The sequence below is a fragment of the Hyperoodon ampullatus genome, assembly GCF_949752795.1.
Source record: "Hyperoodon ampullatus genome assembly, chromosome: 4".
Classification (NCBI taxonomy): Eukaryota; Metazoa; Chordata; class Mammalia; order Artiodactyla; family Ziphiidae; genus Hyperoodon; species Hyperoodon ampullatus.
In genome coordinates this window covers 174,381,670-174,402,576 of record NC_136917.1, presented here as the reverse complement: position 1 = coordinate 174,402,576, position 20,907 = coordinate 174,381,670, and the positions used below count along the sequence as shown (strand labels likewise).

Here is a 20,907-nt window from a genome sequence, read left to right as displayed (position 1 = left end):
AAATACTGTTAACTTTCATACTTTTCACTGAAGTCTTCAAATATTCAAATTATAATATTGCATATAGCAGATATTGCTGCCATGTGCATTGTACTCCCTGCTGATTTAGGAAATATAGCTAATATTAATAAAAGCAAAACTACTTAACGCCTTCGTATGGCAATGTCAAATGCTATCTGGAGGGAAAATCATTATCTTCACAGTAATTCTACAAAGCTTTCATCTAAGACAAAAACAGGCAAAGGAGCTCCCGCCTCACTTTTATGTCCACAGACTCGAATTTGTTTTCTTCCAGACATGCTGCCACAGAGTAACCAGGCTGCCCACGTGAAAAATCTTCCCTGTTGCCAAGAGATAGCTCAGATCCAAACATGTCAAGGTCTCTTACTAGGAGAGGCAGGAAGGAGAAAAAAATAGTTGTGTACCCCAGAGATTCGCTTTCTGCTAACCTCCAAATGCTTATCTACTCAAAGCCAACAAAATGCCTGAGAAGTAATAGAAAACCGAAACCTTGGCCTGCGTCTCTGTTGGCAGTCAGACCCCACCGTTCCTCCCCACAGGCATGGCGCTGTGACCAGTTCACAGCCCCCTGGATTTGCCTCAAGTATCTAAGATTACTTTCAAATACCCTTTCTAACAAGACCCCAGCAAGAGGCCACTAATTTCTAAGGCACAAAAAGCCACTGGAGAGAGATCCGTTTGTCAATATCAACTGGTCCAGCAATTTCCCATCCTCAGACACATCGGCCTATCGGAGCTGGCAGATGTTTAGACAAGATTTTATAAATTGTTCAATATCAGCCCATAATGAACCCCAACTGACCATTCCAAAGCAGCTAAAAGCATCCGGGACGACCCCCGCTGGGATCCAATAATGCTCTCAGGCTGCAACATTATTAATCATGGAATAAAATAGATGAACCTCTTGAAAAATAAGTGTATGATTGATTAAAGGGCAATCTAAGAAGCTATTATTCTTGTTTTATAACCGTAAGTTATATTCACTCAATTTATCTTTGGAGAGGAAATAAATGATTGTTCATTTCTTTTCTGAAATTATATTATATGGATATCCATATAATTTTGCTGAAAATTAAAGTGACAGTTTTGCTGCTTTTATGATACTAATCAAAGGGAATATGTTCCCTGACTACAAATTCTAGGCTTGTCCTATAATTAGATAGTAACACAATAACGAGGCAATAGGCTAAGGTTCTTTAAACTTTTCTTTCCCCCCAGGGTAAGGGTAAGAGTCACTGTAAGGAAAATAAATCTCCCCTCCCAGATTTTCGCCGTGTGCTTAATGTGAGTTATATGAAAAGGAGAGTTAAGAAGTCATCCAATAAATCTGAATAATCTACGCCAATTTGGATAATTCAAGGTTACAATAAACAATTATTTCCCTCAATAATTTATGGTGAGGTGTAACTATTATCCATGTTATCACAATTCTCTAGTTACTGAGAAGGTTCAATAAGCCTAGACCAGAAATAAATATAAAATGGATCCTAATGCAGAGGCATATCAGATCATTATATCTTGCCAAGCTTTTAAAATGTATACTAACAAGCCATTTTCATATTCAGAACACAAAATCTGAATTTTCTTGCAATGCATGTGTATATAAATAACCTAAAACCACACATACCTCCCTGCTGTGTACTTCTCTTCCATCTGCCTTTTTGTAGGAGCAGGAGAAGGGAGAGATTATTTTACACATTTTCATTAAAAAGCCTGAGGTCAGATCACCTGGGCGGAGGGGCTACTATCACCAGGACTCCCTACCCAAATCACTCTTCCAGGACAAATGAGCCCCAGACACCACATTGTTGTAGACTAGTTTGCTTTTATTTACAATTTAAGATATAAATTAGTAAAGAATTCTTGTTAAACAACCAACAAAGATTATATAACCAGCAACGTTCAAATAAAAACCAGGCAGAATTTATTTACAAAAGGTTTAGATTCCATTGCAATACAACTTGCATAAATTACTAGAAGCTTTATATCATTATAAAAATAAATATCAAATTTGTTTCCACTTCTTAAGTACTCAAGTTCTATAATCACGTTTTATTTCTACTGTGTACATCTTTTACAAATAAACTTTACAGTAAATCCTATCACACCTATAGAATATATACCGTGGCAATGAAGTGATCAATTCAAGATATCCTGAGAAAAAAGATTGTTTTCAAAAGTCACACATACATTGGGGGAAGCTATACTATGCCAACAAATTCACATATGTCCAACAAAAGCCTGTTCCAATAGAGTCTGTGGGTTGGCAGTGCCCTGTGGATCCTTCTCTTTTACAGTGGCACAAGATGTGGTCCGGATTTAGAGATCATTTTTTTTTTATCTGTATATTTATGAACTTGGGAAGAGAGAATGGCCTGCTGACTTTTTTTTCCAAAGCAATTGTGACACCTACCTGTGGACCAAGGAAAAGACCAAATCATCCCAAATCCTTCAGTCCCATGCCAACATCATCATATTCTAAACAGGAGTCCATCTGAAATGGTTTTGTCTCTTTCCCATCTTCAAGATTTGTGGTTAATAATTGTGCCTACTTGTAAAGTGGGTATTTTTTGAGTCACTGCTGTCAGCCAGGCGAACTGCACGGCCCTACCTAGTCCATCTGGACATAGGGACAAGCCTGATAAAAGACTAGACTAGTCCTTCTATGTCTCTCCAGTCTGACTCTGCAAAGATCATCTATAAAGGGGTTTGATACCCCAAGTTTCAGGAGCACTTGCTCATCAAAGCAAGTGTCTATTAAGGGTCTAGCATAGTTAAAAAACAAAAAAAAGTTCCAAATTGCATACAAATACCCAGATTTTAAGAATCTATATTTTTCCAAAGAGAAAACAACAGCAATAAATACATTCCAGTTAAAGGAGTGATTCTGTAAAGCAGAACTTGAGCAGAAAAAGAGCGACTCTCTAAAAGAGCACGGATCCCCTCCCACTTAAAGGGGAAAACAAAACAAAACAAAAAAGGGGGGGGGAGGGAAGATTGCAGCGCTCTGTCCTCAAACCCCGTGACAAAAAGCAAGAAATACACATTAAGCAAGTTTACAGGGCAACTGGTTCGGGGAGGCTCCCCAAGGGGTAGGGGGGAACCCCAGGGAGCCCACTTACTTGCATTGCTGTGTGCGGCCCTTCTATAGGTAGGGCTGGAGGCCTCCACCAACCACGGTGCAGCCCTCACTGGCATCTGTCAGGGGAGGGGGCAGTTAGTCAGAACCCACCCCCAGAGCCCTCAGTCTCCCAGACAGCAGCACAGCCACCAGCCTGCACACCCACGCACGCCATGCCCTTGCCCCGTGCGCCCAGCGAGGACTTCGGGGGAGCCCGCCGTCCCCACCACCGCTGCCTGAGACAGACTTCGCTCATGTTTCCGCGTCCTCATTTTCTCTCCCCCTCGACTCCTTTTACAGGTCTTATCAGCTCAAGCCTGAATTATGAGCAACAGAGACGATATAAAGAAAAGGAGAGAAAGAAAATAGGCTCTCGCTTTCTATTTTGAAGATTTAAAAACTAAGGCCTCTGGGAAGAACTAGAATGTTCCGTTTCCTTCCAGCCAAAGGCAGAAGAGGAGATTCAGCTGAGACTCTACAAAGGGACAGAAAACATAGAAGCTTAGGCTCAGTCAGCAGGCGGAAGGCTGTCTGCTGCATGTTGTGGCAATTTGTGTTTGCCCAAACGAAAGCAGTCACGAGAATACTAATAACGGTAATAATGATAAATGAAATGAAACGTCAGTTACAAGGGGGCAAGTCCGGCTGCGAGGCAGGATCGCCTGGCCCTCCGCCCCCTTTCGGCCCTCACCACCCCTTCACTTCTAACTTGGAGTCCAAGAACCGCCGTCCAAAGACGTCCTGGCTTCTTCCTGTTCTCGTGTAAGCGGCAAAGCTTCCCCGGCCAGACCTACAGGTCCCCCGGCCCCTCCCCCGGCTCCTCGAGGGTGCTCACCAACCGGGGACCCGCCGGCGCCCCCTCCCCCAGGGCCCCGCGGGCCGCAGGCCGCCTACCTTTCTTGGGCTCGTAGCCGCCGCCGGGGGGCCGGTAGTGGGCCTCCAGCGGGTGCGCGCCCGCCTTGCCCGCGTCGCTGGCAGCCTTGGGCGCCGCGTGCAGCGCCTCTCCGGGGGCCGCGGCCGCCGAGTTGTACCGCAGGAGCCCCTGGCCCTGCAGCGCCGCGTTCAAGTTCCCGTAGTTTGTGTAGTTGCCGTAGAAGGGCGACGTGTAGTAGAGGTGGCGGCCGAGCAGCGGCGACGCGGGGTAGGGCGAGCCGCCCGGCGGCGCCCCGGCCGAGGCGGGCGCGGCGGCCGCTGGCAGCCCCGGCGGCGCGCAGCCCGGGCCCAGGCTCGGCTGCTTGAGGTCCGACGTGGCGATCTCGGCCAGAGACCACAGCTTGGGCTTGCTGGCGGGCGGCGGCGCGCCCGGCGACGTCCGGCTGCCCAGGGGCGTCTTGCCGCCGCCGCCGCCGCCGCCCCCGCGGGGCGCGGCCTCGGATGGGGGGCTCAGCAGCGGCGCCTCCACGCCGGTGAGCGGCGACGAGGTCACGGGCTTGGGCGGCGCCAGGTCCCGCTCGCCCTCCTCGTCCTCGTCCTCGTCGTCCTCCAGGTCGTCGTACTTCTCCTTGCACTCCGAGCCCGACTCGCACAGGGGGTCCCCGGCCCGGCACGGCAGCTTCTCTCCGTCCGACTCGGCGGAGCACGAGTGATCCGTGAGCGAGTCGACGTGCAGGCTGATCCCTGCAGGGGCGCGGGCACGGTCTGTGGCACCCGGGGGCTCTCTGCCCCACCTGCTCCCTCACTTCAACCCAACCCGAGCCGCGTCCTCGAGGGAGCGCGACCTCCCAGGACGCGCACACCGAGAAGGAGCTGCTCGGCCCCGGAGCTGCCAGGCGGCCGAGGCTCCGGGCCCGAACCTGGAGCGTCGGGCGGGCAGCACCCGCCCACCCCCCCGCCTCATCCTCCCTGACCTCAGCTTGGCGCCCCGCCTGGGAAGAAAGCCCCCGTGACCCTGCGCCCGCCTCGGCCCCTCTCACCTTCGTCCTCCGCCGAAGTCTCCGTGCCCTCCTGCGCCTTGTCCGGACTCTCCTCCTTGCTCCTTGCCGAGTCGCCCTCGTCCTCGTCCTCGTCCTCGCTTTTGTTCCTGGGGGCCCACGTCATCTTGTTCTCCTTCTTGAGGCGCCGGCGCGCGTTGGCGAACCAGGTGGAGACCTGCGTGAGGGTCATCTTGGTGATGATGGCCAGCATGATCTTCTCGCCCTTGGTGGGGTAGGGGTTCTTGCGGTGCTCGTTGAGCCAGGCCTTGAGCGTGGCCGTGGCATCCCGCGTGGCGTTCTTGCGGTAGGCCGGGTCATTGAGCTGGTACGGGTAGGCCGCGCTCCCATAAGGGTGGTAGCTGATGGCGCCCGTCATCCCGGTCGTGTGTGCGTCGTAGGGCGCACCCTGCAACCGACAAGAGCCTGGTGAGCGGATCGCTTGGGGGACCTGCCGGGCGTCAGTGCCAAGGCGACCCCTCCGCCCGCCCGTGGCCGCCTTTCCCACGATGCCTCCGGCGCTAGAGCTGCGCTTCCCGCGGCAACAGAGCAAAAGGACGCAGCGGGTAATTTAAGGCCAGCTGTTGATCAAGAAAAGCGAAACGGTTTTATTATCAAAATTTCCAACTATTTCACTTTCCTAAAACGACGCATCTTCCCCCAAATGTCCCTGGGCCGCCGGTACAGACGTACACAAATACGAACGTACACACAGCCCCACAGGTAGTTTCTCGATATCTAAATTTCTCTGGATGTTAAGTGCGGCTGCCTAACCTACTCCCCCTCCCCCGCCCTTATATGGTTAAAAAACTACCCTAGAGCCCCCGCTCCGCTATTCACCGCCCTAAAGCTCGGCAAATCCAATTTGCAACTCAGAAGCCAGTAACCGTTTCGAATTCTTCAAATACGTGGTAATTAGCATGTTAATTCAGCCTTTAACGTTTAAATTCGAGACTTTTACAGCCTTCGCCGAGGCCCCAGCTACTCCAACGGTGCCCCGGAATTCCACCGAGCGCGGGAGGTGGCCACAAGCCCCCGTTACGGCCTCCATCATCTAAAACGCGCTTCGCCACACCCGGCCGGGCCCAGCTGCAGACCCCGAGGAGCGCGGGCCGACCCCGGGTCGGGGAAGCAGGAGCTGCTCTCGGTGCGCAGGGGACCGAGGCGGCACTTAGCTGGCCAAACGCCGGCCGACACGTTTTTCCGAAGCATGGCCTGTGGGACAGATTAAGGCTGAGATCTTGGCGGCCGGGCCCCTGAGCCTCTGCCGATGCTCCCTCCCTTCCCCACCCCGGTGACCCCAAGCCCCTACAAGTAGATGCTAAACACTCGGTAATCGCCCCGGAGGCCCCAGTGGCGCCGACCCTCGCGCCCCGCGCCGAAAGAAGCGAGCCCCGGCCCGCTCCGGACTGCTGGCCGAGCTTCGGCGCCTGAAAGAAGGACCACCCAGGCCAGATCCCATCCCGACCCCAGCGGAGTCGCACTTCACAGGCTCTTGGGGAAAATGACCCCTGCAGCCGAGGGGAAGGGCGTGGAGCGCGAGTCTCGGCCCGCGCTCAGGACGTCGCCGGCCGACCGCCCTGCCTCTTGCCCTGGCCTCTCGTCCCGCCAGCAGCGCGGCGACCCCAGTCGGCGACTGCGGAGCCACCTCCCACGGCACGTTCCCCGCGGCCCAGCTCGCGGATCCCCGGCCCCGCTCCGCCAGCGCCGCGATCAGTGTCTCCGCGCCTGGCGTCCCGCGTCCAGCCCGCCCGCCCGCCCGTGCGCGGTTACCATGTAGGATGGGAAGCCGGCGGCGGCGGCGGCAGCGTCGGCCGAGTACTGCAGCGGGCTGCCGAAGCCCGTGGCCGCCTGCGCGGTGAAGGCCGCGGAGCCCGGGTAAGGGCTGAACGCCGAGCCCGACGCCGAGCGCGCCAGCTCCTCGCTGCGCGGCGCCGCCAGTGCCGACGCGCCGTACGCCGGGCACGAGTATAGCGCCAGCGAGCCGGGCGCCTGGTACAGGTAGCCCTGCGGGTAGGACATGGTGGGCGCGGGGCGCCGGGCCCGCGTCACGCCGAGCAGCGGGCAGGGCGCGCGGCGCCCTCCATCCACGCCCGGCCGGGGCGCGGCGCGGCGGCGGCGGGCGCGGGGACCGCCGGCCGAGGCAGGCCGGCCTGCGCACTAGCCCGGGCGGCCCGCGGGCCGGGGGAGCGGCTGGGCTGCGGCGGCGGCGGCAGCGGCAGCGCGGAGCCGGTGGGCGCAGCCGCGCGCCAGGCCGGCGGTCGGGGTTTGGGGGAGTCTGGACTCGGGAGTGAGGAGTTGAGGAAGGAGCGCTCGAGTTTCCGAGGGACATTGGAACGCGGAGCTGTCCGTCACGAGCTCATCTGCATATTCGGGCGCCCGCCCCCTCCCCTGCCCCGCCCGCTTTGCCCGCTCCAGCCGCAGGGCCGCGGCCGGGGGAGGGGCGGAGACAGGCCGGGGAGGGGGCGGAGGAGCGGGCGGCGGGAGGGAGGAGAGAGGGAGGAGGAGGAGGTAGGGACGCGCAGGCTTTTGTGGCGCAGTCGCCTCTCGCGCAGACCCAGCCCGCGGCTCGCGGCCCCGCAGCCTGGCGGGGCCGAGCAGTGCGCACCCCCTCCCACTCGCGCGGACTCCCGGCACCCGCCCTCCCACCTTCCGCAGCCAGCCCCCCAGACCCCACCGCGCTGGCCCCCTTCCCTTGCCCCGCCCCCAGCTCTGCCCGCGAGAACCCGGCAGAGGCCGCCGGGCTGCCACCTGGGGGGACGAACGGCCCGTGCCCCCTCTCCGCCCGGGTGACTGACCGCAGGAACCAAGTGCCAGGGCCGAGGGCCGCGGGTGATGGGGCGGGAGTGTGGCACCCGAGGCCCGGGTCCTCCTGGGGGTGCCGTGCGTGGCGCTGACTTCCACCTCCCTGCGTCCACCCTGCCTGCCGCGCGGTGCGAAGCTCCCCGCGTGGCCTCGCGTCTGGTCTCCGGCCCCGCGCCGCCCAGCGTGTCCCCGCGGGACCCGGATCCGGGGCACTTTCGTTGCGAACTGCCAGGAGGGCCCTGAGGTGAGCTTTCTGACCCGAAGTCCGTAGTGGCAAGCCGGTCCCGGGGTGTTAGGACTTTCTGCTCTAGGAAGCGTTTTAGCCCACGCCTCCAGTGCTTCGTCCGGGAAGGCGCCGCCCGCCCAAAGGGTTTTATTTTATTTTGTTTTAATAAGTTGACTCCTCTTTCGGATTTGTGTTGTAAAACACTCTGGGGAATGATTGTCACCGGACACACCGCCTCTGGCACGACGTGAAGCCTCGCTGTCACTCGGGAAGGGACGAGAAAACGACAGGCTGGTGGCACGGGCGGCGCAGTCGGCGGCACAGGTAGCTCAGGTAACAGGCGACTCGGGAAGTGCTTCGCAGGGCCCAGCGGCGAGATGCTTAGCAAAGGGCCCTGGGACTCCCAGTCCCTCGAAAACACCCTTCTCCCCATACCTTCTCCGGGGGCCGGGCCAGCGGAAGCGGGCGTCTGGCGACGGGGCTGGGGGACGGGGTGGGGGGGAGGCCACCGGTGGCGCTCAGGAGGTCCACGGTGGGTCGGGTGTGTGCGGATACGGCGGGGTGGCCCACACAACAGGTGCCACTTCCTCGGCGGCCGTCTCGGGTGGGTGACCTGTAGGGGGAGAACGCGGTAGGTGGGAGCTCCGGCCCGCAGACCCCCCCTTCCCGCGGCCCCCTGTTGGTTGGGCAGCTCTCAGAGTGGCCAGAGTTATCGCGTTCGGGTCGCGGTCGCGCGGGCGCCGTGCACGCGTCCTGCGGCCGCTCTGCTGGCTGCGGCTGCAGCGCGGGGACCATGAGGCCCCAGTCTGCGGCCTGATCGCCTGCGGAACCTTCGAGGCCGTCAGGGTGCGTCTGTCTTTCCCTAGGTCCAAGGGAACCACATGTAAACGGCAGTGCCGGGCTTGAGCAGAACCCACCCTCCTTGGCCTGCGGGTGCGTGTCTCCCGGCAGGTGCGGTCCAGGCCCTTTAACCAGCCGCCTCTCCCCCAAGCCCCCAAACCACTCGCTCCCTCCTGTCCCCCCACGCTGCCTGCAAACCCCAGCCCGCTCCCGCCACACCTCACTCGCCACCTCCCCCCCAAACACACCCTCCTCCGCCCCGCCCCGCCCCGCCCCCACTACTTCCCACACACTCTGGGCCGCTGCGAGGACCCAGCAGGGGAGTTTCAACAATGCTGTGACCCCAAGCAGGACGTCCTAATTCAGTTCAGGGCAGATATTTTAAATCAATTATCCCAGCGTTAAAAAGGAAAGAGAAGGAGAGAGAGCCAGAGGCCCCAGCAGCCCTGTGGCGCATGCCTTTGACAGGACCCAGGGCATTTGTGGTCTTCCTGGGAGGGTATTCGGCCGGGAAGAGGCCATAAATGAGACAGACGCACGTTGATGACCAACATCAACAGCAACAGATCCGGTTACAGGCCTTCGGTTCGCTTCCAAATACATAGTTGAAGTGAAACAATCAGGTCTAATGTTCATCTCCAAGGAAGACTGGCCTGAGTATTTCCATTTCTAAAGACCAGTTGCTGCTGTTGTCTCATTAGCATTTGGGCCGGCCCCCCCGCCCTCCCTCCCCCTCCCTCGATCTCTCTCCTGGGCCCGATCTCTGCCAGGGGCAGAAAAGAAAACAGCGAATTATTACAAAAACATCCCCAGTTTGGAGCAGGAGCATAAGCTCCGATACACTCGATTTTGACATCAATTAAGTGTATAACCAGACATGTGCACGTGGCTTTGGAGGGTCTCGACTCGCCCAGGGTGCATCTCCAGAAAGCGCCGCCTGGCTCTTCCCTGTGCCTTTAGCTCGGCGCTGCTGATTCTGAAGACAGTCTCTTCTCTGAGTGTATTTATCCCCCAGCAATTATACTCCTCGACTGAAATCTGAATTTTCCGTACTGCTGCCTGCTGCTAATAAAAACCGTCTACCTTGCACTATTAAACAGTCGAATCGCCCTACATGCCGTTTTTATTAGTAGTGACTGTAGCAAATTAAAATGCCTACGCAGAGACATTAAAACTTACGCTCAGCATTGTTACTGGGGTATATAAACTCCGTTTCGCTTTAAAGCTCTCTGATTTTTTAAAATCACTCTCCCTTTTCGTAGATGAAAGTTGGCTGGGTCTTCTTTTTAAAAACTCAATCGAAAGAACAGGCCGTATGTGCCGAGGCTCGACGCGGTGGCTGGGAGCGCGGCCGCCTGCGACGGTGGCCTGGATTCGCTGGAACTGCGTCTCGGGTCGCCGCGGGGAGCGCTCGGCTGCGCCCCGGGCCGCCAGGCCGCCTCTCTCCGAGAGCAGGGACCTAGATGTCTTCGCTCACGGTCGTGGAGGGTGTTCAGGCCTGTGGAGCGCCTGGGTCCGGACGTACACTTGGCTTCTGTTGCTTTCGGTTGCCCTCCAAGCTGGATTTAAAGAGAAGGGCCGGCGCGCAGGGCCAGCCGGGTAAGTGCCCGGAAAGCGCGCTCACACCGAACCATTAACCTGGGCAGTGAGCTTTCAGGTTTACGGTGGATCCCCCGCCCCTTTGCCCCAGATGTGCATTCAAAAAGAAAACAAAAAAAAGCGGGCGTCGTGGTGGTTAACACTGTCACATTTCTGTTTCTTGTCCCAACAGTGGCCGATGCCTTTAGAACAAGTCGGCGTGGACATGCACGTTTCAAGGAGCTGTGGTTTCCTGGAGGCCAAGCTCTGGGAAAGGGCGGAAACGCGCGCGGGCTTGGGCTCCGGGTCCTTCCCGGAAAGCGGCGGCGGCGCAGGCCGAGGCGCCCTCCACCTCCGTCCTGGGGCTCCCGGGAGCCGGTTAGGCTGAGCGGCGACGCGGCCCGAAGTCGTGCGCGCGGGCGGCGAGGGGGCGCTGTGGCCCGCAGCTGCCACCTCGTCCCCACCGCGGTGGCCCCGGCGCTGTCCCCGGCCACCGACGGGCGGCGGGCTTCCCGGACCTGCCTCCTCCCACGTCGGTTTGATTCGGGGAAGAAGGACAATAACACTGGAGCATTTCAGTAAAACCTGAGTCTCACTCGACCTTTCTCTCTTTCCGCCTTTTGCCCTGTCTTCCGGGGAGTTTGTAAGAGTTTGGTGGGAAAATAGGTGCCATTGTGGAGCGTGTAAATTTGGAGGGGGGTCAGTTAAGATTAAAGAGACACATTTTACGTGGTTCCCCCGAATTAAGTCACGTGTGAAATCTAAGTCGTTTCAATGTATAAGGCACATTTCCAGTGTGTTCCTAACCGAGTTCTCCTGTGCCCGCACTTCCTGGCGGGACTGCGGAGCGAGCGACAGCAAGAACCAGGAGAAAGAGCGCGAGAGTTCGGTTCTGCGTTTTCCTTTGTTTTTCTTTTTTTTTTTTTTTTGGAAAACCGAAACGCGTCGCTATAAATTGTACAAAATTTAAGTCAAAATGAAACATAAATGCCTTCCAAGCGGGGTTGAGTCCGCTCACGATTCTATGGACACTTTGGATTTCCGAGGTTCTCAAACTCTCTTCTGATGCGGCCACGTGTGTCTGGAAAACAAAGTCGTAGGCGAACCCGCGCGAGGCCCAGGGGTCCCCGCCGCTCCTGTCCAGGAGCCCCGAGCCGGGATGCGGCCCGGGGTTTTCAAACGGGCCCGAAAGCCTGGGCCCTGCGGGCAGCGCCGCGGGTGGGGACCCGGGCTGGGGCCCCAGGACGCAGGGAGGTCTCTTCTGCGCTTTCTGGGCTCAGCCGGCGACCCGGCTCTCCCACCAGCGGCTCGACCCCGGAGCTCGGACGACTGCGAGGTCTCCTGGCCGCTAACGTGTCCCTCCCGGTTTCCTTTAGTGGCAGCACAGTGCCCATCCACTCCACAGATGCCCCGCCTCCGACGCGCTTCCTGAAGTTTCTCCCGCGCTGCGCCCCGAGAATCCTCCCCTCGCCATTTCTCAGCATCCCGCAGGCTCGGCCTGCGGGCTCCCCTGGCTCTCGGCTCATCCCTCCTCCCCACCCGTCCGGAACCGCAAACCCTAGTGGCGAGGCGTGCGCGCGGCCCCGCGCCCAGGTCCCCGCCGGCGTCCGAGTCCCGGGCCTGGAGCGCCGAGCGGGAACTGGATGGCGGGTGCGGCGGGGGCAGGGTCGCGGGCCGGGTACGGGATGAGGGATCCGAGTTACTGCAGACCCGTTTCCGGAGCAGCGAAGACCCGAGCGCCCTCGTCCTGCAATCGGCGGCTGTCTGGAAGGAGAAGTGTTCGAGAGTCTTCAGCCCTCCACGTTCACGGCGTGGACTCGCACACACGTGCGCGCGCACACGCGCGCTGCCCGGGGAGGTCCGCGCGCCGCGGGAGCTGCTCTGGGCAAGTGGAAAGAGATAAGAGTTGTCAGTTTTTTCTTTTCCCTTTTCTTTTAAGTGTTTCTGCAAGACAGTCACTGGAAGAACTTAGCTCACCTCCATCCCCCACCTCTCCTCACCCCACCCTCAGTCCCTCCGGCAGCTACTCCATCACTCGCTTCGCCTTCCCCGTTTTACCCTCCGGAGCGCACCGTGGGGCGTGAGTGCGGGTGTGAGCGCGCCCAGGGGGCTGCAGAGACCGCGCGAGTCGCTCCGACCGGCCGGAGTAGGTAGGATCCTCGCTCGCAAGAAAACATGGGAGGAGAAGGAAGTGTGTTTTGACAATTGCTTTCATCAGAGAAGCGAGGCTGTATAGGGCGTTTGTCTGGGGCCACGCTTCATATCCTTTTGCCAACTCTCGGTTTGTGCACCCAAACGGCTCGCCCAGACCACGATTCGGCGGCGCGTAGTCAGGGCCACTCACCAGCCCTCCCCAAGCTCTCCCACACACTCAGACACAGCTGGGTTGCAGAGCCAGGGGTAAGGGAGGACTTTTTTTTTTTTTTTTTTTAATACTGGAGGGAATGCAGAAAGAAAAGTTTGATACATTTGATTGCATTAAAAGTAAAAACTTCAGTTGGATAGAAAATAAATTGCTGACACCAACCGGGGAGAAGATATTTGCGGCCCACCTAAATGGCAAAGACTGCTCTGCAGAATCAGGAAGGGTTCCCAAGGTCAACGGGTGAAGGCAAGCCACCCAGTGGAGAAATGGGTCAGGGATGCAGGCAGACCCTCCACCCAGAGGAGACCTAAGAGCCACGTTAGCAGAGGCGCACATTCACTCTTGACAGGGAAATCATACAGTGTATAAGATGCCACTTTACGCCCACTGGATGACACCAAACAAGGCCCAGGGTGTGCAGAGACAGGGCACTCACTCTCCCTGCCATGCTAGTTGAAATGGCTGCAGAGGAACTAGGGAGACATTTGGCCACATCTGAAAGAGCAGGAGATGCCCACACCCTCTCACCCTTGGATTCCGTGCCTCATTGTCCACCACAAGAAAAATGCCAGGCAGGGGCACGGAGGCCCCAGCACAGCGCTTGCAGCATTGTTTGCAAAGTGCAGGGCTGGAAACGTCCTAAATGGCAGGAGAGGCCTGGATACAGAGTCTGTGGCATATTCCATGGAACAGAATGTTCCCCAGGGATGAAAGTGAGTAAGATAGCTCTGCTGGTATCAACATGAGTAAGTCCTGAGAATATAGAGTTGAGCGGGGAAAATAATAATAATTTTTTTTAAAAGGATACAGACAACTTGATGCCGATGACAGAATTTGACAAAACCCAGCAATATGTGTGCTATTTACACATGGGGGTGGAGACTGCAGTAATGCTGTGTGGAGGACGGTCTCCCCTCCGCTGTAGGCCCACTGAGTGCCTGGGAAGAGGGGGGAGGGGAGGCCTCTGTGTTAGTCATGTTTTATTTCTGAAAAATACATCTGCTGCAAATGTCTCAGAAGATTATTAACTTGCAATGATGGCTACGTGGGATTCTATTACTCTGTACGTTCCTACCATGTGAAATATTTTACACTTTGAAAATTAAAAGAGAAATATGTGCTATCATTTAAAAAGAAGTCACAGAAGTATAGAAGTACTTCTATACTTCTATCATTTAAAAAGAAGAGTCACAGAAGTATAGCACAGAAGTATAGTGAACTAATTTAGGAGCGCTTTCTTAAAAAAAAAAAACAGGTTGTCAAAAATTTGCATTTTTGTCTCTTTCTTCCTCTCTTCATCCCCCCACCCTTCAAAATATAAAGATAAACAAAGTCTTGGATTTGCAGTCTAGACCTTTGAGTGGACTGTCACTCATGTGTCTTTGGGCCATCGTCCAGAGCGTGGCAGGTAGAGAGAGGCTTCCTGGGCAGGCTGCTCCCTACAGGACCCTGGGCCCCTCGTCTGGGACCTGCAGGTTAGCGGCTCACCCCATGGCCACTTGCTCTGCTCAGGGCTGAGGCACCGTCACAGAGGCCTCTGGAGGGGAAGGACAGCGTTGCTGCCACCGGCCACCTGCATGCCTCTATGGGGAGAGGGATGCCTTTGCCCTGGATGGAATTCTGCATCTTCTCTCTACACACAGTAAATGTATTTTAGAAAATTAAAGTTAAGATTAGAGAGAAGGGCTGTGGAAGACAGAAAGATGGGGGGATGGCCAAGGGGGAGGGTAGAGAGTAGCCTAGAAAAGAAAGCAGAAGAGAGGCTGGGGTGGGGTAGGGAGACTCCAGGCCCCGGCAGGCCTTCACCCCGCACACACCCCTCACTCCCAGAATAGAACTCTGTGCCTTTCTGGCACTTAAGCTGCTTCTAGAAACAATTCTCTCCGCTCTCATTCTCTCTTCAATTAGACGGATTGGATCTTCCACACAGTTCTGCGAAGAGGCCTTGCTCAGTCAGAGAGGCCGGCAGCTTGGCCCCGGCAGTGATTACAGAGGCTTCCATGTTCCATTCTATTCCTCAACCTGCTCAGAGCCAGGCTAGGAAAGGATGCTGCTTCCTGGGAACCCCACAGTTCCAAAGGCTTCCCTGTGTCCACCGGGTGGAAGGCCCTTGCAGCTTACTTCCACTGGCAGGCAGCCATCGGGCTGGCTGCCCCCTTGCTCTCTGCTCGGGCCCCCTGGCCTGCTGACCCTTCTTCCTGCAGCCACACACCCTCCCACATCAGCCTCTACACGTTGCTTCCCCTGAGAGCATCCTCCCCACCGTGCTCCTTCAGCCCTCTGCCTCGGGGCTCTGTGGCAGCCACAGCCGGAGCTGCTGCCTGGCAAATAGTGGGAGCTAGACAAGTATTGATTGAATGAATGAAAGAATGAGTGGATGGCTTGCTCTTGGTTATTCACCTTTACTTCTAAAAGGTACAGCAGGGTGTTGAGGGAAAGAAACAAAAAAATCACAGGGAGACTTGTTTACATTTTACCCCCACTTCCCTCCTTGGAGATTCCTCTGCACCTGAGTGTCATGGACACTCGTAATCCAGGCAGATCCGATCACGCCTCAGGAGCCCTGCTCTCCAGTGTAAAGCACAGTTGATTTGGGATGTTAAATTTTAGGGCCCAATGGAAATACACACTTAAAATAACATTTCGTTTTTAAAATAAATTCCTGAGTTAGCAGTCAGCCCCAAACCTTGCATTCCTTGAGGAAAGTGAGCGTGCATTTTTATTTTTGCATCTCAAATGACCTGTTCCCAGCACACAGACATTTGGGAAAAAGGAAACTTGACCAAAAGCAAACTGTACTTTTATGATATTTTTAGTGAAAAATTCAGTGAGAACAAGTGTTTAAAGCACTACTTAGATCCGAGCAAGGGTTTTGTAGATACAGACAAGCTTACTGTAAAACTTATTTTTAATGGCACAAACCTTACGATAGCTAAAACAATTTTGACAAAGAAGAATAAAGTGGGGCGAATCAGTTTACCATATATCAAGACATTACATCTTTGGAACAGAAAAGGCAATCCAAAAACAAACCCAGACGAATATTCCTGACTTATTTTGACAAAGGTGCAAAGCAATTAAATGGAGGAAAGTTAGTCTTTTCAACAAATGGTGTCAGAGCAATTGGACATCCATAAGTCACTCTCACACACACACACACACACACACACACACACACACACTCCAACCCAAGTCTCATATCTTATACAAAAACTAACTAAACATGGATCACAGACTTAACTGTCAAATTATGAAACTTTTAGAAAAATAGAGGAGAAAGTCTTCAAGACTTAGAGCAAGGCAAAGAATTTGTAGACTGAACACCAAAAGCACAATCCATAAAAGGAAAATTTGATACATTGGGCTTCATCCAATTTAAAACTTTTGTTCTCTGAAAGAATGAAAAGGTAAGTTGCAGACAGAAAAGATTGGGTTGGCCAAAATGTTTGTTTGGTTTTAAGTAAAAATAAAAGACACATTTATCATTTTCACCAAGAATTTTATTCAACAATGTATTCACTAAGTGAACAAACTTTTTGGCCAAACCATATATCCGACAAAGGACTAGTATCTAGAATATATAAAGAATACTCAAAGCAAAAGAGTAAACTAAAACAATAAAAAACAGTCCAATTAAAATTTAGTCAAAAGAAATTTCCTCAAAAAGGATATATAGATGGCAAATAAGCATATGAAGGATGTTCAACGTCATTAACCATCAAGGAAATGCAAACTAAAACCACAGTGAAATATATGCACCTATCAGAATGGCTAAAGTAAAAAAAAATAAAATAGAGATGACATCAAAGTCTGGTAAGAATGCAGAGAAACGAGATCATTCATCCAGTGCTGGTGGGAATATAACATAGTAAATCCACTCTGGAAACTAGTTTGACAGTTTCTTATAAAACTAAACTTGCAGCTACCATGAAGTCTAGAGATTGCATTGTTGGGCATCATTCCCAGAGAAACAGAAACTTATGTTCACACAAACCCTGTACACGGATGTTCATATTAGCTTTATGTATAATAGACAGAAACTGGAATCAGCCCAGGTGTCCTTCAGTAGGTAGAACAAACTAATGCTCAGCCATATGCAGCAGTGAGTCATTGGTCCACACAAGAACTTGCATGAATCTCCAGAGAATTAGGCTGAAGGACAAAAGCCAATGCCAAAGGTTATACACTGCGTGATTCCACCAGGAGAACATTTTGAAATTACAAGAGTTTAGAAATGGAGAACAGTTTGGTGGTTGCCAGGTAGGAGAGACAAGGTGGGGGAGTTAGGAAGTAAGAGGGAGGGGGCGTGTTTACAAAAGGGAACAGGAAGGAACCTTGTGGTGATAACGGTCAGTACCTTGACTGTGTGTGTCTTCAGAGACATTCAGGGTATGAGGGCTGGAGAAGATGTGGGACCCACAATATATGATGCCTCCTCTGAGCACAGGAAGGCAGGGCATGGGACAAGGGGACGGTAGAGGCAGCATCCTCCTGGAGATGCAAAGCCAAGAACTGCCTTCTATATTTTTTGACTTTTATAAATATTTGGTGATTTTTAAAAGTTATATACAGTCGGGGGAAGGATAAATCGGAAGTTTAGGATTAACAAATCTATTATATATGTATAATAGATAAACAACAAGGACATACTGTATACCACAGGGAACTATATACAATACCTTATAATAACCTATAATGGAAAAGAATCTGAAAAAGAATACATATATATGTGTGTGTGTGTGTGTGTATATATATATATATATATATATATATATATACACACACACACAATAGAATCACTGTGCTGTACACCTGAAACCAACACAGCATTGAAATCAACTATACTTGAATTTTAAAAAATTATATACAAATATGATGAATTGGGTGTATACTATAATGGGATGAAAAGAAGAGCATGTTTTTATATTTATCTTTTGAAATCTCTGACTTTTCTAGATTTTTACATTAGTCTGAGAAAAAAATATATATTATCTATATAGATCCTGAATTATGGTAGATACTAAATTATATCTGAGATAAGCACACATATATTTTAACTCATATTTAATGTTAATGTTTCTTTATATCTCTCCTCATATATTGAAAGTCTTGTTTCTTTCACCACTGTATATTTATTGATTTATTTTGAAATATACATAAAGTTTCAAAACCACAAATATCAACATTACTACTAACAATAAATCACTCAGTACAGTTTTTTTTTCTTTGTAAATTATTTTGCATATAGAAAATATCACACTTGGGATCCACAAAACAGTATTCAAAATTACTTGAAGATAGTATTTTATCTGTTATCAATTTTATACAAAGATTTATTTTTTTCCTACCTAAATTAATTTTAGGACTTTTCCTCTTTTCGACTGAAGTTTTGTAATTCAGTAACTTCCATGGTTGTCACGGGAAGTGTGCTCAGCAGTCTTGACCCCTTTGTCTCCCCCATTTTCCATCACTCCTGCTGTCCGTCTCTGCCCTCATTAACTTCTACAAGTCTTCCCAGCATTTCTTTTTCCAAATGTGAGCAAATACCTGCACACGTTCATGACCATAAGTCAATAAACCCTCTCCCTTTCTTTCTCAGGTTACATACCTCCTTCCCAAACTTGCTATGTTTTCTTAACAATAACTCAAGGAGATCACTACGAATTACGTTCTAGAGAATTTTCCCTTTTTTCCCAAAAGTACCTGAATAGTATTGCCTTCAAGGGTGCATCATATTTATTCAACCAGACCCCTAGTGAAGGGCCTTTGTGCTGTTTATAAGCTTGTACTTTATTAATAGTGCTGCGGTTGGCAGCTTTCTTACAGGCTCTTGCTGGAGAAGGCACAGCTTCAGCCTGGAACCTAAGAACTGGGATGTCTGGGCTGTAGGGTGACTAAATGTGTGGTTTTAGCTGGAATTGCCAAATTTCTGTTCTGTTTTGTGCTCCAAATATCAGTATAAGAGACTGCACGTTTCTTCACATCCCAACCAATAGAGACTCTTTAAAGAAACTTGGAATGTTGTCTGATCTGATATGTGAAAAGTGAGTAATAAATTCTTCTTTCGATGGCATTAACCTCTCAATATTGGAACTCAGTCACCTCCCTGAGGTAAAATCCCACACGTATGTTTCAGAACAAAGTGGCATTTCATTATGGTTTAATGTGAATTTCCCAAATAACTAATGAGGTTGATCATCTTTGCATGTGCTTGCTGGCCATCCATATACCTTTTTTACTGAAGTGGCTGTACAATTCTTGTGGTCATTTTTAAAATGCATTGTTTTTCTTCTAATTTTTGCATTATAAGAGTTCTTTATATATTCTGCTCACAAGTCCTTTTTCAGGTATAGGTTTTGCAGATATTTTCTCCCAAGCTGTGGCTTGCATTTTCATTTCTTTTATTCTATTAATGGAGTTTTTCAACAAGCAAAACTTCCCATTTTGATAAAATTCAATTTTCAAAAATTATTCTTTTTGCCTTGTGGGATGTGTATGTGTGTCCTTTTAAAGAAATATATGCCTGATCCAAGGTCATGAAGATTTTCTCCTATGTAATTTTTGCAATTGTTATGATTTTAGCTCTTAAATTTACCTATTATGATTCATTTTGGAATAATTTTGTGTGTGGTATGTAGTAAGAGTGAACACTATTTTTTTTCCCCATCCAGTACATAGTTGTTTCAGTGCCACTTATTGAAGACTATACTTAGCCCAGTGAATTATCTTGTCACTTCTGCCAAAAAATACAGTTGCCCATTTGAGTGTGGGTGTATTCCTGGCTTCTCAACAATGTCCCATTGAGATCTGTTTATCCTTAGCTCAATACCATATTGTTTTGTTTTTATCTCTTTACAGAAAGCCTTAAATTTAAAGTTAAAAGCATAAGTCCTTTAACTTTAATTTTCTTTCATAAGTTATTTTGGAACTTCTAAGTCCTTTATATTACGATGTAAATTTTGAATTAGTTCCTCAATTTCTACAAAAAGGCCCATGGGGTTTGATTGGGATTTAATTGATAATATAGATCAAGGAGTGGAAAACCGCTCTCTTAAAAAATATTAACTCATTCAATCCATAAATATACTCTACCCTTCCTTTTACTTAGGCCTTTAAAAATTTTCTCAGGAATGTTTTATAATTTTTAAGGTAGAAATTTTGAACAACATTTATTAAAGTTAGTACTAAGCATTTTATTTATTTATTTAAGCCATTGGGAATGCCTTTGTGTGACATATTTTGACATTGTTTATATAGAAGTACAAGTAATTTTTGTATATTGACCAGGTGTTCTGCAATCTTGCTAACTTTGGCTATTGGTTATATTAGCTTTCTGTAGATTTTTAAAATTTTCTGTATAAATGATTACGTATTTTGTGAATAAAGTTTTATTCCAACCTTTCCAGCTTGCTTGCTGTCTCCTTCATTGTCTACCTTTCTTGCACTAGCCAGAATCTCTGGTGTGATGCAACAGAAGTGTGAGGGAGGCATCCTTGCCATCACCCGAGTTGGGAAGGTCAGTCTGTCCTCACTAAGCATAGTGCTGCTGTAAGTTTTGAAGATGTCCTTAAGTTTGGAAGATTTCCCTTTTTTCCTAGGTTGCTCTGAGTTTTTAATCATGGATGGGGGCTGTACTCTCCTGAAACTTATTTTTCTGTATCTATTGAATAAACATATTTTTAATTTAATTCTATTAATATGGTATGTTACATTAATTGACTTTCAAATGTCAAACCAACCTTGCATTAGTGAGATGAACTTGGTCATGGGTACATTATCATTGTACAGGCCTGTGCGTCTCATGATACAGAAACAAAAATCTTCAAATATGTTAATGAATCGAGTTCAGCAACTTATCAGAGGATGACAGATCATGCACAAATGGGGTTTATCTCAGGAATTTAAGATTGACTCAACTTGGCAAAATCAACCAATGTAATTCATCATATTAACAAGATAAAGGAGAAAGATGATATGATTATTTCAATAAATGCAGAAACAACTTTTGACAAAACTTACAATTCCTTTATTAACAACACTC

General features: G+C 50.9%; 1 protein-coding gene and 1 long non-coding RNA gene across 4 annotated transcripts; one reads left to right on the top strand and one right to left on the bottom strand.

The window, feature by feature from the left end:
• Positions 1 to 1,832: 1,832 nt before the first annotated feature.
• Positions 1,833 to 7,074, bottom strand: IRX2 (iroquois homeobox 2; the record flags this gene model as incomplete). The annotated part of the gene is made up of 5 exons (XM_079703826.1): positions 1,833 to 2,434; positions 3,144 to 3,219; positions 4,037 to 4,759; positions 5,056 to 5,461; positions 6,826 to 7,074. 4 exons carry the CDS (start codon positions 7,072 to 7,074, stop codon positions 3,167 to 3,169), a joined length of 1,431 nt encoding a protein of 476 aa, XP_079559952.1. The 3' UTR covers positions 1,833 to 2,434; positions 3,144 to 3,166.
• A 749-nt stretch (positions 7,075 to 7,823) lies between these two features.
• Positions 7,824 to 11,439, top strand: LOC307052715. 3 transcript variants are annotated; one of them, XR_013810873.1, is made up of 4 exons: positions 8,306 to 8,416; positions 8,950 to 9,034; positions 10,186 to 10,522; positions 10,695 to 11,439. It is a non-coding gene; the product is annotated as an uncharacterized lncRNA (long non-coding RNA). The 3 variants fall into 3 exon arrangements; XR_013810871.1 differs by lacking the exons at positions 8,306 to 8,416; positions 8,950 to 9,034 and adding an exon at positions 7,824 to 8,101; XR_013810872.1 differs by lacking the exon at positions 8,950 to 9,034 and having other exon boundaries at positions 8,295 to 8,407.
• Positions 11,440 to 20,907: the final 9,468 nt, after the last annotated feature.